This window comes from Colias eurytheme, chromosome 11 (genome assembly GCF_061535395.1).
Source record: "Colias eurytheme isolate Ceu_HAF_F1 chromosome 11, ilColEury1 Martin Lab GWU primary, whole genome shotgun sequence".
In the NCBI taxonomy this organism is placed as follows: Eukaryota; Metazoa; Arthropoda; class Insecta; order Lepidoptera; family Pieridae; genus Colias; species Colias eurytheme.
Window position 1 is genome coordinate 570,869 of NC_142990.1, and position 19,777 is coordinate 590,645.

General features: G+C 33.5%; 2 protein-coding genes across 4 annotated transcripts; both read left to right on the forward strand.

Moving 5' to 3' along the window:
* Positions 1 to 6,728: 6,728 nt before the first annotated feature.
* On the forward strand, positions 6,729 to 9,413 carry LOC149904315 (uncharacterized). 2 transcript variants are annotated; one of them, XM_090107341.1, is made up of 7 exons: positions 6,729 to 7,247; positions 7,339 to 7,539; positions 7,883 to 8,062; positions 8,136 to 8,208; positions 8,298 to 8,396; positions 8,865 to 8,933; positions 9,136 to 9,413. In XM_090107341.1, the coding sequence occupies exons 2-7, from the start codon at positions 7,348 to 7,350 to the stop codon at positions 9,411 to 9,413; spliced, it is 891 nt and encodes a 296-aa protein (XP_089963467.1). In that variant the 5' UTR covers positions 6,729 to 7,247; positions 7,339 to 7,347. The 2 variants fall into 2 exon arrangements, with proteins under 2 accessions (XP_089963467.1, XP_089963468.1); XM_090107342.1 differs by having other exon boundaries at positions 6,729 to 7,243.
* Positions 9,414 to 12,506: 3,093 nt separating this feature from the next.
* Positions 12,507 to 15,192, forward strand: LOC149904316 (uncharacterized). 2 transcript variants are annotated; one of them, XM_090107344.1, is made up of 7 exons: positions 12,507 to 13,014; positions 13,110 to 13,310; positions 13,652 to 13,831; positions 13,905 to 13,977; positions 14,069 to 14,158; positions 14,636 to 14,701; positions 14,904 to 15,192. In XM_090107344.1, exons 2-7 carry the CDS (start codon positions 13,119 to 13,121, stop codon positions 15,179 to 15,181), a joined length of 879 nt encoding a protein of 292 aa, XP_089963470.1. In that variant the 5' UTR covers positions 12,507 to 13,014; positions 13,110 to 13,118; the 3' UTR covers positions 15,182 to 15,192. The 2 variants fall into 2 exon arrangements, with proteins under 2 accessions (XP_089963470.1, XP_089963469.1); XM_090107343.1 differs by having other exon boundaries at positions 12,511 to 13,018.
* Positions 15,193 to 19,777: the final 4,585 nt, after the last annotated feature.

Here is a 19,777-nt window from a genome sequence, read left to right on the forward strand (position 1 = left end):
TGATTTTTATACTATTACACTATGGTCATCATTAGACATCGGATTATATGCACTAACAAAATGCCAAAATATGCATGCAAATATGCACTAAAAAAGGCCGAAATATGCACTAAAAACGACTGATATGCCCAAAATATGCACAATACAGAATCAAAAAACAGTGAAATTTTCTTGAAATTAAGTATAGTTTTTGTGCCAATATACAATTAAGCAATTTTACCAAATATTCGAGCACTTGCGAGCCCAGTGTTTCCATCTTAGACCTTTCCGGGCTAAATCTAGCCCTTTTTTTGGAATTCAACCCGTGTTTTAAGTTTTTAGCCCCAAAAGGGTAATCTAGCCCTATTTTGAATGGCTCAAAATTTACTTAAAATGGAGCCCATTTTGTAATTTTTTGCCATTTTACCAGGCCAAAATAGGGTTTGCTTACTCGTTGAGCATTCTGATTGGCTAATAAAGGTTAGTTGACCAATCAAAACTCCCGCTACTTAACGAAATATGCATGATTGGGGAAAAAGGCTAAAATATGCACTAACGCCGTAATAAGAGAGTTTTATGCATTTGCATATGCAAATATGCAAATGCATATAATCCGATGTCTAGTCATCATATACCGACTAGAATTGGCCATCTGTCCTTATATTCCAGGAGAGATCGCCACAACAAAAACTAAAACAAGTAATGACTTGAAACAAATTATTTTGAGGTTATAACGTAGCACTGCTCGTATACTTTACAACAAAGACAAATATCACCATTATTTTTAGAAACCAAGACCACAATTCCGTAAAATAGTTGACATCTAAAAAATATTCAAGCTATTTGAATCAAAAAGCAAAGGATTTACTTATATTTTCTTTGTTTTTCGCTTAATATTTTGCCGTACTTTTGTCCTCACGCACGAAAAGCAGCGAACTAAGCGCTTAACAGTAACAGTTAGTGAGCGAGTCACTGAAATATTTCGATTGGCCATCTCTCCCTTATGGCCATCTACCCCGGAATTACCCTAAGTATAGATTATAGAAGTTATATATAGTTACGGTAATATATCGAATAAATTAAATTTTCATACACTCTGATATCCGCCTAAAAGATAAATGATTTCTAAACTATACTTAATTTCAAGCAAGCAATGAAATGAAGGCATTCCGATATAAACAGATGTAATCAAGCTCTCTAGTTACGTACATCAATGTGACAGGGTCTATCTATTATAGGTATTAATAATACATGCTACATAACCGATTCGAACTCAAGCCTTAAGTAGCTCGTCATATCGAGATGTTTGGCTTAATTCTAATGTTTAACGTAATTTACTTAGCTAGTACGAATGTTATGTGTGTTAGTGAGTAGATATTGAGGCAATGTGTTTATGTATTATTTAATTATTTATTGATGGATAGGGTAAATGTAACATATAGTGACTTATTAAGTTTGAGACTGATCATTTTTTTAAGCATTGTTTTTTTTATGAAATAGATCCTTAGATCATTGACCAAAAGTTTAAACTTGCTCTATATAGAGCAAAGCTTTATTAAATAGGTAGTTTAAGTGACGAAATATTCAGACTACTTAAATGTATTTTTTGTCGATTAAGAAAGAAATTTCCTATTAGTGAAAGTAAAATTTATTTGCCTATAATAATATATTCTTGTGTCTAAGTTGTTGAAGTCGTAAAATAGCCTTTTAATTTAATCATCAAACAATTTATTGAAGTAAAAATCATAGCCTATAAATATTGCCACAGATAACGAAACGACAGGAGCGTTTAAAAAACCGCCGCAACATTGTCTCAGCCATAAATTTAACAAGTGCTACATAAATATTGGGCCACCGCGGTGACGCTATGTGACGCTTTTGTGTTGCAGATGCGACGGCATGGAAAACAAATGAAGCCATATGTCAATGGAAATACATATGGTATATTTAAAATACGGTAAATTGCTGGGCTTTCATCTACAGAAAGTGTTTTCTGATCCAATGGTCAGTGTATACCTATGTATACATAATATCTGTGTATATGTATACATAATATATAAATATTTACGGGATAATAAGACAATTTAAATGGCTTCTCAAACAAATCTAGAGTTTAACATACATTGTTTGAATTTGAATTTAATACAACAATAAATCAATCACAATTCCACCGATACTAATATAATACGTACAGTTAACAACAAAGAGGCCACTCAACAGTGTTAACTGAGTTATATTATACCGCGCTGCAAACATGGCGACGAGATGCAGCCAGCCAGACAAACGCCACTCTTATGTCTAGTTATGGGGGTGTATTCTAATGCTATATCTATAAATAATATTTTTTTTTATTATATCGCAGGCAAAAGAGCTTGCTAGTTATAAAACCATGAACTTTTGCAGTGGTAAGGTTAGAAAAGGATTGACGAAATGGACAGCGAAGACTAAAGAAAAGAATACAGGTGTCAGTACTCCTCCATTCATCGCAAGAAACACAGTTGCTTTCGACCGCAGATGAACCGCGAGAAGAAATAAGAAGTTTTATAGCTTTCTAAATCAATTTTACATAAATCAGACGACCTTATAGAAACATTACATACATACACAAATTTATAGCCGATTGATAAAATAACATATATAAAGCTTTAGATACAAAAGCATACCACATAATACGTATTTCATTCTTTTGTTACAAAAAATGTTAAGCATCTTTATCGATATAACATGTTATTTCTCAAATATCTTAAAAGCTAATCTATTAACCATTGTACACAACACAATTATAATCCATTAGCAATTATACATTTGTGTAGTAACTCATAATATTTCGTACGGTATTGTCGGATAGCGAGCGAGTTGACAATACACCCCCTTTCAATAAGTGAACATCTAGCTTCCATTAGCAGAATTAAATGTCCAATATGAGTGGAGCTATCAATGTCAAAATATGACATAATACTATTTTAATGGGGATCCGGAGGCTGGTTTGATCTCGAAAAATTGGTGGAATTTATTAGATGGGGACTGCCTAATGTTTTGGCTTTAGTTTTCCTCGTTTTTTATCGCCTAGCATTTCATCGCTACACGATAAATACGCGCAAATCGCAAGCTTTCAATAATAATTAAATGTTTCAATAAAAAATAATTAAATTAAGATTTAAAAAATATCGAAAAAATTTATTCATGATTTTATTTTTATATTGGAGACAGATTTAATGCTGGTTAGTTTCAGTTATCGGAATGTTTCATTTCAACAGTTATTTTAAAAAAAATCCCAAAATAAAGGGTAAATATCAGTGGCATTATAATAAATTAAAGATAAAACGTACTTCCGCTTTCCACTAATAGATGGCGCGCAATTAAATCGTAAATTATTCGCTGTGCGCTGCCCCGCGGCTTCGCTGCTATTTATGTCGTCGTTAAGCTGTCTTAGATTTACATCCTTACGGCTATCCACCACCTTATCTATTATTTAGCCGATCAGTTCACGGGATAACAGAAACCGCCGGATATTGCCACTACTAACGAACAAGAAATCTTTTTAACACCTAAATAGATTTCCTTTAATTTATCGTGAAATACCGCTTACCCTGGTCGCGCTGAAAAGTACGTTATACGAATATGTCTAGAGTAAAAATAGAGTAGTGGAGTGTGAGATTGATTAGATAGTTAAAGAGTAACGATAACTCATTATTACTGTATCAAAATTCAGGATTAGGTACTTATCTAAATAACAATAGCATAAATGACTGAAGTGTGATTCATTACAAAGCTTTTCATCAATTTTATAGTCCATACAAACATAATATGTAGAGTTCCAAGCGAGCACCAAGGGACTTCAAGATAAAGGGTTTCACTTCGGTCACCATAACGTGTTATACACAATGTATAATATCAGTAATTACACAGTTTATAGTAGCTCGTCAAAGCGTTTATTTTCCCCGGGGGGATTAGAAATTCTAGTGGAAATGATTGGTAGCCAAATCGTCCCGGGATAATATCGTACCAATGCAAATTGTTTGTAATCCATTCAGTGTTTGTCCGTTCGAATTTGAATTTTACGGCTACAATACTGTTGAGCTGGTTTAGGGTAACTGTTTAGTTTTTTTAAAGTACACGAGAAACATGTGGGCTTTTTTAAATGTATCCTATTTTATTTATCTTTTAAACTCTCATATTTCAACTTGGTAAATTGTTTGTCTATTGGTAATTAGAATATTATTACAGACGTGCCAGGTAAGTGAAACATTTCTTAGGTGACTTATGGTGATTTACACATTTATAATCAATTATTTAAAACATAGACTGCCGTCCTAGTTACTTATTTATAAAGATCACAGTAAAAAATCATAAACAATATAAAATTACCATCAAGACAAAAATTTCTACATTATTCACACATCATCACCTAAAGTGAAACAGGACGAAAAATAAAAATGCACCCCAAATTGAGCATCAGACCCAAAGTTGTGTCGCCGGCTGTACGCGCACAAGAACACGAGTGATGATAACGTGAAAGGTGTCACAAAGAGGTCGCGTCGAGGTGCAAATGTGCATCTCACAAGATGAGCCGCTGAATGTGTTCATAGTTATGCGAACAACGCACACGAAATTTGGATGTGGTTTTTTTATAGTATTTATCCTAATATGAAATGTAGGTGTTAGAAATTCGACATTCACAGTGTATCGCAATAGATAAAACTCAAACTCAAAATTTATACATTTATAGATTTTAAAAAAAATATCGTTAATACTATTTATACTGTATATTTTATGCAAATTTCGAGTACTTCACAAAAACTTTATTTTGTACTAATAAACATTTTCCACACTCAACAAGCTGAGAGCATAATGCTTTTAAAATATTTATTATTTTCTGATATTGATCCTATCCTATCCTTTCCTATCAATATTATAATTGCGAAAGTTTGTGAGGATGGATGTATTTGTGTGCAGTGTGTGTATGTTTGTTACTCTTTCACGCAAATACTACTGAACCGATTACAATGAAATTTGGCACACATATGTATAGAGGGTAACTTGGATTAACACGTAGTTTAGGTTTTATCCCGGAAAAATTTGAATAAAAAAATTTAATGACGGTATATTAATATGTAGCGCCTCCAACATTCTCTGCTCTCAGGTCTGCGCTTCGCATAAGAGCGCATCTCACGATTGTTCCACCTTCACCCTGCTACTAGTCTACTACTTATAGCTATCCATTTTACATCTTTATTACTAGACGTGTAATGTGTTTGGCTTGATAGGAAAATAAAAATAATATATCTATGATATATTTTTTGAGGATTTATCGTGAGGGAAAAAAAATAAAATTACGATTTGATGAGTAAAAAGATAAATACATTATAGACCCTGTCTATATAACCTCCCAACCGGTGCTTCTTATAATCAAGTAATTAACTCATTAGAAAATAATCTCTCATATTAACTAACAATTATATCTAATTCGAAGCTAACATCTACAATTCGTTCATTACGACGTCCACTCGCTAATTTCCCGCATGACTCATAAATTACCCACTCCCCTTCCCGTGAACGCCTTCCTAGGGGGAGGCCCTGGCCCTAACTCATGGAACAGCTGTTTACTTTGTGACATGTTCATTGTTTATCGTAGTGGTGAGTAACTTTTTATCTCTGGACGTTACAGTATGTTAGATGGTTTTTGGGACGGGTATAAAGTAATGCTGTCAGTTAAAAAAGCTAGACATGTCAGGTATGTCGCTCTTATTGTTACAATCTTCTTATGTATAATGCTAACTAATGTTCGTGACTCGCTGCCGCTTAACATCGTGTCTTCATGCTTGCGCTAACTGCTTCTCTCTCGAGTCTCGAAATATATATAAATCGAAATATATTATATCATGTAGTTCCTAGCTATATCTACATATGTATACAAGAATTTTACCCTATACATATAACAGCTGTGCCAGTTGATATAATATCTCGAGCCCGATACTTCAATCGCGTAGTGACCGGTAAAAAGTGCTGGGGTAATTCCGACTAATTATACAGAATTATCTACTTCTGTACCAAACTTCATACACATCCATCCTTACAAACTCAAATTAATTATATTAGTAGGATATAAGCTATTAGCTGTTAATATTATCTATCAAAAGATTCTTCGGTAATAGTTGTACAAGAAACTAAAAAGTTTAACGTGTAGTTAAAAGTTAAAGCATATAAACTTTCAGTTTTATGATAATTAGGTAAACAAATAACGTTTTAACATTGTCTATATTATTACGTGTACAATGTAATAAGGACTTGAAATAAGATTTAATTTATAATAAATTAAAAATACTTCAAACTCGCCGTAACTGGGAAAACAATTCTTAAGTAAATTGATTGAAAAATTCGTAGAAACATATTCGTTCTTGTCTTAGTTTATGATTATACTTGAAGAGGGTAATGCTTACGAGCTTCAATCCCACTACTATTATTACAGCCAAATAATCTCGCTCAGTGACTAAAATAAGGCCTAGGAAATAACTTTCTATTAATAAGTTATAGTAAGATGACAGAAAGAGATGATAGATTCATAACCACTAACTATAAGTAACTATAACTATAACTAAGTAGATATTTATTAAAAAAAAATTGTAAATTTCCTGATTTCGATCAAACACAATCCTTTTATCCTATTAAACAACCATCAAAAATGCCAAAAAGATCATGTTTTGAATTCATGAAATGTATCAAGTAAGTATTTAAGTGGGGCATGAATCGGCAGCCTTATTAGCTAAAAATTAGCAGATAGCAAGCGACGCGCAACAGCAACGCGACAGGTTTGCGACTGGTCGCGAAACGTCAAAAAATTTCGTATTATGTAAGCTGTTGCGCCGCTGTCGCACAACATCTGCTTCCTGCGACCGATGCACTTGATTTTGTATGGAAAGCAGCGCCACTCACAATCAGGTGGCAACTGGTGGTACTACGTATGTTTGTTAAACAATACTCGCTCTCATATTCATAGTTCTGCGTCACATCTGTGATCTGCGTTAGCAAAAAACTAATATGAAAGTTAAGATTAAGAAACTTGTGAAGTGGATGGATCCCAGCATGACCACTCCAGGGATTTTTTTGCGATAACCCTTGTAAGTGGGTCTTGTCACATAAACAACGTAATATATTATTTCTGGGATATGGGAAAGGTATTCAGTAATCAGTTCGTGAATGTGATTTGTCGTGGTTTGTGCTCAGCGGTGAATATTAGTGTTACAATTTTCGAAATTTTGCACAAGTAGGTAAGTCTAACTCTTTGTTTATGAAGGCGCTAGTTACAATATATGCATTAAACGTTACTTATTTACTCACAAAATATTGTGAATTTTTCAGTTGAAAAAAATGGAACACCGAGTTTCCAAGTCTCAATTAGAGGACCTCCTTAATTATTTAATGGAGCATCAGGCTCTGGCCAAAGGCGTTGGTTTGGGTCCACGATCGAAAGAAACAGTCGATCGCCAGTGGGAAGAACTAGCTTCCAAATTAAACGCCCATGGCAGTGGTGCCTCAAAATCTGGATATCGCTGGAAACGTGTAAGTATATTTGATAAATAATTATTTATTTGCTATTTCTATACAATTTGAATCTTTTTTTCCTCATATTTCTAACACATCACTTGATTTCACACTGCCATGTGTGTATTTTTACACCACAGAAAATAGAAATACTAAATAGCTGTCTATACCTACCTACTTGCATTTTTAGTACATCAATTCCATATTGATGCATAAAATTATAGTTTATAAAAGGTTAAAAAAAAGTTTATATTAACTATATAATATATATATATATGTATATATAACTATATATATATATTAAGAGCTGTGGGTTTCAAACAAATAAATTTAAATAAGCTTGCATGCATTATGCTTACAGTATTGGGCTGACCTGAAGCATAAGGTAAAGGCGAGGGCATCAGCCCAAAGACGGGCAGCTTCTGGCACTGGTGGTGGGCCGGCTTGTAAAGACGACTTATCAGAAATTGATAAAAAGGTGTTGGCCATTATTGGAGAGGGTGCTGCATATGGAGATACTCAGCATAGAGTGCCAGCATTTGTAAGAGAAAAAAAATAGTCTTTTATCCTTGAAATTAATATGTAATGATTCTAATCATATTTTTGCATTGCAGCCTATACCAACACCAAGTACCTCCTCGGCCATCTATGAGGATATAGCAACTGAATGTGTAGAGATAACCATAGGTAAACAGACATTTATTTTAACCAACTTCGGAGTGAAAAAAAATCTGTTACTTAAGTATATAATTTATCCAAAACCCTTTCAATTTTAGAGTCTTCTCCACCACCACCAGCCAGTGAACGGCTCATAGATATTGGGCAGACCACAACGCCAATATCACCATCAACGAGAGGAAATACTGGTAAAGTTTGTTAGTTGAGCTTATACATCTACATTACATAAATAATTTAAGAAAAACATACCTACATAAACAATCAGTTATTATATGTAACTCTTAACAATTTAGGTAAAATTTGGTATTTACATAGAGATTTATATTGAACTAGCTTTCCACCCGCGGCATCGCCCGCGCAGTCAAAGAAAAACCCGCATAGTTCCTGTTCCCGTGGGATTTCCGGAATAAAACCTATCCTATGTCCCGGGGTAAAAAGTAGCCTATGTCCTTTCTCGGGTATCAAAATATCTCTATACCAAATTTAATGCAAATTGGTTTAGTAGTTAAGGCGTGATTGCGTAACAGACAGACAGACAGAGTTACTTTCGCATGTATAATATTTATTATACGTGCGATTATCTATATTGTTTTAAACCTGACAAATGATTCAAATATTTCAAAATTGCAAACATACTGTTGCTTCAAAATATCCTATCTTATTAGTTTCAGATAGAGTGCAGGCACCGGCTTCTGCTGACCCTAACAGGACGCGGGGTCCTAGATCAAATGCTGGTCAGATATAGTTCTAATTGTCACTTTTATTTTTTAATATTTTTGATGTCAGAACTCAGAAGTCAGAACTATTGACTGGTTGAACAAATTTTAATTTTTCTTTTTTTTACTTGAAAGCTGGTGGTGCTTCCTATGAACTGAAAGTTGAAATACGAATGCTTTAAATTATTTAGTTGTAATTATAATATTTTTTTCTTTACAGATAGTCCAGTGTCACGGCGACTACCCAGGAGCTCTGTTAGGAGCCGCAATATATCTGATCTCAGGACTCGTCAAAGAGTTGACCCGTCTTGGATCGTTGATATGGAAAATAGACGGATCGACGCGGAGCAGAAGCTGGTAGATGCAATGATGATAATTGCAGAGGCTAGGAGGGACGAGTTAGATATATCGCGCAGACAACTAGCCCTTACAGAGACTCTGGCTCAGGCGCTGCGCGAACTAACCAATGTATTAAAAAATTGTTTAGAAAATAAATAACTTTTATTTTATTTAATTGTTTGTGTTATCATTATTTTAATTCCAAATTCATTATTTTTGACATTAAGTATTCAAAATCTGATTAATTATTATTCTTATACATTCTATATTGTGACATTTTTCTCATTCACATTTTTAAAATTGTTTTATTTGAAAATATTTTATTTTTTTTACTAACATAGTTATTAATATTACAAATATCTGATATAAAAAATTGAATTAATTTACACAAGTGAAATATGAAGGTAGAAGGTACATACCTAAGGTTTCAGTACACATTGACTCATACATAGACATGTTTATTGCATCACACAATCACACCACAAAAATAGAAAGGTTCAGTACACAAGATAATCATTATATTTATAATCTAAACATAATCTAAATCTTCTAATAATCTAAAAATTGTAAAACTAAAAATAAGTAACCAAATAATAACGATACAATAATAACCAGAAAAAATTTAAATAATTATTACAATTACATATTATATGCCCAAACTAAACTCTTAAATTTAAAATAATATCATCAGTGAACAGTATTAAATTAACTACTTATTATCATAAACTACTTTTGCTATGTATAATATTTTTATCTCTACACAATTATTAGTAAGTACCTACAGATAGTTCAAGTAAATTCTTTTTGAATAAGGTGCTTCCTCACAATCTATAATCTAACATTTCAGGTTCGATTTTGTGATGACAGTTTTTCCTAGCTTGCCTATGTAATGCTCGACTTTGTAACGTTACATTACAGGTGGTGAGTTAGTGCCTTTATTTCAGTATATTTATTAACCACACACAAATATTAACAATGATATCATCATTGGTTTCTGCTATATAAATATAAATATTCTTAGGTTTAAATACTAGAAAAAGTTTGTACAACGCTAAATAAAGGCTATGGTCTCCTCTCCCTCCATAGACGCTGCATAATAAGTGATCGCTGTAAACGACCACGTTCTAATTGGTGTGTTTCATCATCAATGCTGATGGTGTCAGATATTTGGCGGTCAGAATCATGTCTAGTATATTCATCTGATAGCTCTATGACTTCTGTTCCTTGTTGGTTAGCGATGTTGTGTAAAACACAGCATGCATTTATGATTTTTGCTACAGTGTGATGGTCATAATGCAGTACTCTATGTGCCAACAAACATCGCCAACGAGTTTTCAAAACTCCTATGCAACGTTCAACAGTATTCCTAGCACTGCAGTGGACATTTGTGTAATGCTCTTCTGCAGTCCCAGGAACAGCGTTAACAATAGGAGTCAGAAGCCATGGCCGCAGTGGATATCCAGAGTCGCCTGCAAATGTAAAGCATAGTCAGTGTTTTATAATGTATAAATTACTACAAAATTGATATCTAAAAATGAAATAAAATAAATAATATTTAGTAAACAGGTATTTTTGAACATTAATTCTGTTACACTTAACACACACACTACATTAATAATACAAAAAATAATTACCTAATAACCAAATGCTTTCACCATTATTATGAAGCTGCTGCAAATGATTATTTATTTCCGAATTGCGCCAAATATATGCATCATGAGTAGCTCCGCCAAAAGTAGCATCCACATTTAAAATATTAAGATCACTGTCACATATCTAAAAAAAACATTATTTACAAGAAATTAATTCTTATATTCTCACAGTATTAGAAACATTGTGCAAGTCAGTTTTTTAATAATTGTAGTAATAAAAGGTTCGTACAAACTAAATATAGGTAATAAATAAATTAAAACTTAGTTAAGTAAGTGAGTACTTACTATTTGAACATTTCTAGAATGATAATGTTTTCTGTTAAAAAAACGTTCTTCATGCTCTGAAGGCTTCACTAATGCCACATGTGTACCATCAACACAGCCCAGGACACCAGGAATTCCAAATTTATTATAAAATCTGGAATTATAGACAAAATTAGAAATATGTGAAACTTTCATGGTACATATCAAATAGGTATAGAAATTTACTTGTTAATGATGATATTTCTTTCTTGCTGTGTTTGTGGAAATTTAATATACTTATTCAGTATATTAATATTGTTTAGTGCTGTTGTCACTTCTCTCACAGCATTTGACACACTAGGCTGGCTTAAACCATGCAAAAAGCTCATTCCTACTGGCTTTTGGTATGAACCCGTTGCATAGAAAGACAGAGCTGTTAAGACCTGAAAAGTGATTATTATAATTTAATAAATGGGCATACTACAAACATGGTCTTGCAATGCTGCTAACAATATTATGAATGTATTCAAGTCAAGAATTTATAACAATTTCTTACCTTACACTCTACAGAAACCTTTGTTTGCCTCTTTGATCTAGCCATTAGTGGAGCTAGTCCATAACACAACTCTTCAAATGAATCTTGGGAGATTCTGTAGTGTGCCTTGAACTCAACATCTGTCATGCTCAAAGTCCTTGCTTGGTTACGAAGACTTCGCCGTAACTGAGCCACATCATGAGCTTCTTGTCTTCTAACTTCGGCCTCGAGTGCCTCAATTAATAAGAATGCTCGTGCCATTTTATATAAAACTGTCTAAGAAGGTATGATTAATATTCCCGAAAGTAAATTTAATATGTAATTATTAGTAAAATTATATTCGAAAACTTGTCGAACACCTTTTCTAGACCGATGAAAATATTTTGCACACTTACCGTAATATATTTTAATAAGTTTTTTTAAGTATTCGATGATCTCAGTTAAGAATCAATCTTCTAAACTATAATTTTTATTTTATTTTGAGATTTTTATATACTTTATTGTTCCTATTACAACCAGCAACAAGTCAACAACAAGCATTAGAGCTGTCGCATATTTGACAAATCAATTGCTTGGTAGTTGCTGTCGTGTGGCTGTCGCAAGTCATAGCTAATACCGTTTGCAAAGCAACCTTTGAGTTTTTATTAGCGACAACTGCATTTTTAGTTTTTCAGTTGCTCGACAGAGGCAGCACTGTTGACGGCAGATTGTCTGCTTGTTGTCTGCTTTTACGTAATAAGAAATAGACGTTTGACAACAACTATTGCGCAATTTTTGGTTGTTGCTGATCGTCTGCAAGATCCGTAATAAGGCAGCGGCAGCCTTATTAGCTAAAAATTAGCAGATAGCAAGCGACGCGCAACAGCAACGCGACAGGTTTGCGACTGGTCGCGAAACGTCAAAAAATTTCGTATTATGTAAGCTGTTGCGCCGCTGTCGCACAACATCTGCTTCCTGCGACCGATGCACTTGATTTTGTATGGAAAGCAGCGCCACTCACAATCAGGTGGCAACTGGTGGTACTACGTATGTTTGTTAAACAATACTCGCTCTCATATTCATAACTGCGTCACATCTGTGATCTGCGTTAGCAAAAAACTATTATGAAAGTTAAGATTAAGAAACTTGTGAAGTGGATGGATCCCAGCATGACCACTCCAGGGATTTTTTTTGCGATAACCCTTGTAAGTGGGTCTTGTCACATAAACAACGTAATATATTATTACTGGGATATGGGAAAGGTATTCAGTAATCAGTTCGTGAATGTGATTTGTCGTGGTTTGTGCTCAGCGGTGAATATTAGTGTTACAATTTTCGTAATTTTGCACAAGTAGGTAAGTCTAACTCTTTGTTTATGAAGGCGCTAGTTACAATATATGCATTAAACGTTACTTATTTACTCACAAAATATTGTGAATTTTTCAGTTGAAAAAAATGGAACACCGAGTTTCCAAGTCTCAATTAGAGGACCTCCTTAATTATTTAATGGAGCATCAGGCTCTGGCCAAAGGCGTTGGTTTGGGTCCACGATCGAAAGAAACAGTCGATCGCCAGTGGGAAGAACTAGCTTCCAAATTAAACGCCCATGGCAGTGGTGCCTCAAAATCTGGATATCGCTGGAAACGTGTAAGTATACCTATTTGATAAATAATTATTTATTTGCTATTTCTATACAATTTGAATCTTTTTTTCCTCATATTTCTAACACATCACTTGATTTCACACTGCCATGTGTGTATTTTTACACCACAGAAAATAGAAATACTAAATAGCTGTCTATACCTACCTACTTGCATTTTTAGTACATCAATTCCATATTGATGCATAAAATTATAGTTTATAAAAGGTTAAAAAAAAGTTTATATAAACTATATATAATATATATATAACTATATATATATATATATTAAGAGCTGTGGGTTTCAAACAAATAAATTTAAATAAGCTTGCATGCATTATGCTTACAGTATTGGGCTGACCTGAAGCATAAGGTAAAGGCGAGGGCATCAGCCCAAAGACGGGCAGCTTCTGGCACTGGTGGTGGGCCGGCTTGTAAAGACGACTTATCAGAAATTGATAAAAAGGTGTTGGCCATTATTGGAGAGGGTGCTGCATATGGAGATACTCAGCATAGAGTGCCAGCATTTGTAAGAGAAAAAAAATAGTCTTTTATCCTTGAAATTAATATGTAATGATTCTAATCATATTTTTGCATTGCAGCCTATACCAACACCAAGTACCTCCTCGGCCATCTATGAGGATATAGCAACTGAATGTGTAGAGATAACCATAGGTAAACAGACATTTATTTTAACCAACTTCGGAGTGAAAAAAAATCTGTTACTTAAGTATATAATTTATCCAAAACCCTTTCAATTTTAGAGAGTCTTCTCCACCACCACCAGCCAGTGAACGGCTCATAGATATTGGGCAGACCACAACGCCAATATCACCATCAACGAGAGGAAATACTGGTAAAGTTTGTTAGTTGAGCTTATACATCTACATTACATAAATAATATAAGAAAAACATACCTACATAAACAATCAGTTATTATATGTAACTCTTAACAATTTAGGTAAAATTTGGTATTTACATAGAGATTTATATTGAACTAGCTTTCCACCCGCGGCATCGCCCGCGCAGTCAAAGAAAAACCCGCATAGTTCCTGTTCCCGTGGGATTTCCGGAATAAAACCTATCCTATGTCCCGGGGTAAAAAGTAGCCTATGTCCTTTCTCGGGTATCAAAATATCTCTATACCAAATTTAATGCAAATTGGTTTAGTAGTTAAGGCGTGATTGCGTAACAGACAGACAGACAGAGTTACTTTCGCATGTATAATATTTATTATACGTGCGATTATCTATATTGTTTTAAACCTGACAAATGATTCAAATATTTCAAAATTGCAAACATACTGTTGCTTCAAAATATCCTATCTTATTAGTTTCAGATAGAGTGCAGGCGGCTTCTGCTGACCCTAACAGGACGCGGGGTCCTAGATCAAATGCTGGTCAGATATAGTTCTAATTGTCACTTTTATTTTTTAATATTTTTGATGTCAGAACTCAGAAGTCAGAACTATTGACTGGTTGAACAAATTTTAATTTTTCTTTTTTTTACTTGAAAGCTGGTGGTGCTTCCTATGAACTGAAAGTTGAAATACGAATGCTTTAAATTATTTAGTTGTAATTATAATATTTTTTTCTTTACAGATAGTCCAGTGTCACGGCGACTACCCAGGAGCTCTGTTAGGAGCCGCAATATATCTGATCTCAGGACTCGTCAAAGAGTTGACCCGTCTTGGATCGTTGATATGGAAAATAGACGGATCGACGCGGAGCAGAAGCTGGTAGATGCAATGATGATAATTGCAGAGGCTAGGAGGGACGAGTTAGATATATCGCGCAGACAACTAGCCCTTACAGAGACTCTGGCTCAGGCGCTGCGCGAACTAACCAATGTATTAAAAAATTGTTTAGAAAATAAATAACATTTATTTTATTTAATTGTTTGTGTTATCATTATTTTAATTCCAAATTCATTATTTTTGACATTAAGTATTCAAAATCTGATTAATTATTATTCGTTATACATTCTATATTGTGACATTTTTCTCATTCACATTTTTAAAATTGTTTTATTTGAAAATATTTCATTTTTTTACTAACATAGTTATTAATATTTGAAATATCTGATATAAAAAATTGAATTAATTTACACAAGTGAAATATGAAGGTAGAAGGTACATACCTAAGGTTTCAGTACACATTGACTCATACATAGACATGTTTATTGCATCACACAATCACACCACAAAAATAGAAAGGTTCAGTACACAAGATAATCATTATATTTATAATCTAAACATAATCTAAATCTTCTAATAATCTAAAAATTGTAAAACTAAAAATAAGTAACCAAATAATAACGATACAATAATTACATATTATATGCCCAAACTAAACTCTTAAATTTAAAATAATATCATCAGTGAACAGTATTAAATTAACTACTTATTATCATAAACTACTTTTGCTATGTACAGTAGCACCTCTATAAGTCGAATATCAAGGGAGACGCCAAAAAATTCGAGTTATAGAGTTTTCAACTTATGGAGAATTTCGACTTAGGCGGATTTTGATTCGACATATAGAGTTTGAGGTTTATTCTTATAAATTTTAACTTAGAGAGGTAAAATAAATTAAAATTCAACTTGCAGAGGTCACAAACATGTTTTTATTTCTTATAAATCAACATTATTTCAAATCATTTTAAAATAAAAAATATGGCTTTAAAAGTTCTCTAGCATTTTATAATCTATAAAGAGCAGAAAATTCTTCTTTTTCAAAGATACTGGTTTGCTTTATAAAATTTCGTAAGGTATTCAATGCGGTTCTTGCCTCTTTAATGGAAACCCATGGAGCGCATGTACTATTCACATCTTCTATGTCATCTTAATCATTAGTATCGGTTTTCTGAGCTACTGAATCGATAATTTCATCATCAGATACTTAACGCAAACACGTGTTTCGTGAGTCATAAATTAATATAATTATCGTATACTCCTAAAATGTTTACTTGCAATAGTGTACTTGCACTGTCGGCAAATTCTTAAAGTCGGTAACTTATTTTTGTTCGAACAATAGAGGTAATAAATTCCAAATCATCAAGTTATAAAGGTTGTAAAATAAAACGTTGCTATGTTCGAGATACAGAGGTCAAATTTGATTTTTCGAGGTATAGAGTGAAAATATGTACCAAAATGGCTTGGAGGGACTTGGTGATTATTTCGACTAACAGAGGGACAAAATTTCAAGTAATAGAGGTTTTCGGGTTTGAAGGGAAGGGAACAAGACATTTTTTCGAGATTTGGAGGTTTTTGACTTATCGAGGTTCGACTTAACGAGGTGCTACTGTATAATATTTTTATCTCTACACAATTATTAGTAAGTACCTACAGATAGTTCAAGTACATTCTTTTTGAATAAGGTGCTTCCTCACAATCTATAATCTAACATTTCAGGTTCGATTTTGTGATGACAGTTTTTCCTAGCTTGCCTATGTAATGCTCGACTTTGTAACGTTACATTACAGGTGGTGAGTTAGTGCCTTTATTTCAGTATATTTATTAACCACACACAAATATTAACAATGATATCATCATTGGTTTCTGCTATATAAATATAAATATTCTTAGGTTTAAATACTAGAAAAAGTTTGTACAACGCTAAATAAAGGCTATGGTCTCCTCTCCCTCCATAGACGCTGCATAATAAGTGATCGCTGTAAACGACCACGTTCTAATTGGTGTGTTTCATCATCAATGCTGATGGTGTCAGATATTTGGCGGTCAGAATCATGTCTAGTATATTCATCTGATAGCTCTATGACTTCTGTTCCTTGTTGGTTAGCGATGTTGTGTAAAACACAGCATGCATTTATGATTTTTGCTACAGTGTGATGGTCATAATGCAGTACTCTATGTGCCAACAAACATCGCCAACGAGTTTTCAAAACTCCTATGCAACGTTCAACAGTATTCCTAGCACTGCAGTGGACATTTGTGTAATGCTCTTCTGCAGTCCCAGGAACAGCGTTAACAATAGGAGTCAGAAGCCATGGCCGCAGTGGATATCCAGAGTCGCCTGCAAATGTAAAGCATAGTCAGTGTTTTATAATGTATAAATTACTACAAAATTGATATCTAAAAATGAAATAAAATAAATAATAAAATTAAAATATTTAGTAAACAGGTATTTTTGAACATTAATTCTGTTACACTTAACACACACACTACATTAATAATACAAAAAATAATTACCTAATAACCAAATGCTTTCACCATTATTATGAAGCTGCTGCAAATGATTATTTATTTCCGAATTGCGCCAAATATATGCATCATGAGTAGCTCCGCCAAAAGTAGCATCCACATTTAAAATATTAAGATCACTGTCACATATCTAAAAAAAACATTATTTACAAGAAATTAATTCTTATATTCTCACAGTATTAGAAACATTGTGCAAGTCAGTTTTTTAATAATTGTAGTAATAAAAGGTTCGTACAAACTAAATATAGGTAATAAATAAATTAAAGCTTAGTTAAGTAAGTGAGTACTTACTATTTGAACATTTCTAGAATGATAATGTTTTCTGTTAAAAAAACGTTCTTCATGCTCTGAAGGCTTCACTAATGCCACATGTGTACCATCAACACAGCCCAGGACACCAGGAATTCCAAATTTATTATAAAATCTGGAATTATAGACAAAATTAGAAATATGTGAAACTTTCATGGTACCTACATATCAAATAGGTATAGAAATTTACTTGTTAATGATGATATTTCTTTCTTGCTGTGTTTGTGGAAATTTAATATACTTATTCAGTATATTAATATTGTTTAGTGCTGTTGTCACTTCTCTCACAGCATTTGACACACTAGGCTGGCTTAAACCATGCAAAAAGCTCATTCCTACTGGCTTTTGGTATGAACCCGTTGCATAGAAAGACAGAGCTGTTAAGACCTGAAAAGTGATTATTATAATTTAATAAATGGGCATACTACAAACATGGTCTTGCAATGCTGCTAACAATATTATGAATGTATTCAAGTCAAGAATTTATAACAATTTCTTACCTTACACTCTACAGAAACCTTTGTTTGCCTCTTTGATCTAGCCATTAGTGGAGCTAGTCCATAACACAACTCTTCAAATGAATCTTGGGAGATTCTGTAGTGTGCCTTGAACTCAACATCTGTCATGCTCAAAGTCCTTGCTTGGTTACGAAGACTTCGCCGTAACTGAGCCACATCATGAGCTTCTTGTCTTCTAACTTCGGCATCGAGTGCCTCAATTAATAAGAATGCTCGTGCCATTTTATATAAGAAGGTATGATTAATATTCCCGAAAGTAAATTTAATATGTAATTATTAGTAAAATTATATTCGAAAACTTGTCGAACACCTTTTCTAGACCGATGAAAATATTTTGCACACTTACCGTAATATATTTTAATAAGTTTTTTTAAGTATTCGATGATCTCAGTTAAGAATCAATCTTCTAAACTATAATTTTTATTTTATTTTGAGATTTTTATATACTTTATTGTTCCTATTACAACCAGCAACAAGTCAACAACAAGCATTAGAGCTGTCGCATATTTGACAAATCAATTGCTTGGTAGTTGCTGTCGTGTGGCTGTCGCAAGTCATAGCTAATACCGTTTGCAAAGCAACCTTTGAGTTTTTATTAGCGACAACTGCATTTTTAGTTTTTCAGTTGCTCGACAGAGGCAGCACTGTTGACGGCAGATTGTCTGCTTGTTGTCTGCTTTTACGTAATAAGAAATAAACGTTTGACAACAACTATTGCGCAATTTTTGGTTGTTGCTGATCGTCTGCAAGATCCGTAATAAGGCAGCGGATCTCATTAAGAGCGACAGTTCGTGTCGCAATCCGATGCAATTTGGATGTTTCCTGCCAGTATTCACGAGGCTCTATTCACTGTGAGCCGAAACTATTAGAGATAGCATGTTTATCCTTTAATCTTAACTAAGCGTCTGTTTATTTTCAGGAATTATTGAGGAGTGGAGTGGTGCAGTTTTCGGAATGAAAATTTTCGTTGGACTTTTTAATCTTCACATGACTAATTTTATTTGAACATATTTGGTTGTTTTATTTGAAGAAAAGCATTCTCGGTTAGTTTTTTCCTGCAGCTGTACGTATACTCCGACAACATAATATATTTATTTAAAAGTGCGTAGGTATATAACGTACAACCTACTTATTATATTAGAAACTAGCGGTCCGCCCCGGCTTCGCCCGTGGTACATATTTACGTTTTCTCTACATAAAAACCATCCTCGTACTTCAAGGAATATAATAAAAAAATAATTATCGAAATCGGTTCAGCCGTTCTCGAGTTATGCGCTTACCAACACATTTTGCGATTCATTTTTATATATTTAAGATAAACGGCAATTCTTTCGCCAATTTTTTAACATGAAAGTAACAAAATCGGTTCACTCAAAACGACGGTAATCCACAAACACCTATACAAATTCGCTGAACATATTATTAA

Excerpts from the sequence above, each read along its gene's own strand:
- LOC149904315 (XM_090107341.1), top strand. The coding sequence starts at position 7,348 with ATGGAACACCGAGTTTCCAAGTCTCAATTAGAGGACCTCCTTAATTAT. Across the intron at positions 8,209-8,297 it reads ATGTGTAGAGATAACCATAG|AGTCTTCTCCACCACCACCA; the intron begins GTAAACAGACAT and ends TTTCAATTTTAG. Across the intron at positions 8,397-8,864 it reads AGGAAATACTGGTAAAGTTT|TTTCAGATAGAGTGCAGGCA; the intron begins GTTAGTTGAGCT and ends CTATCTTATTAG.
- LOC149904316 (XM_090107344.1), top strand. The coding sequence starts at position 13,119 with ATGGAACACCGAGTTTCCAAGTCTCAATTAGAGGACCTCCTTAATTAT. Across the intron at positions 13,311-13,651 it reads CTGGATATCGCTGGAAACGT|TATTGGGCTGACCTGAAGCA; the intron begins GTAAGTATACCT and ends TTATGCTTACAG. Across the intron at positions 13,978-14,068 it reads ATGTGTAGAGATAACCATAG|AGTCTTCTCCACCACCACCA; the intron begins GTAAACAGACAT and ends TCAATTTTAGAG.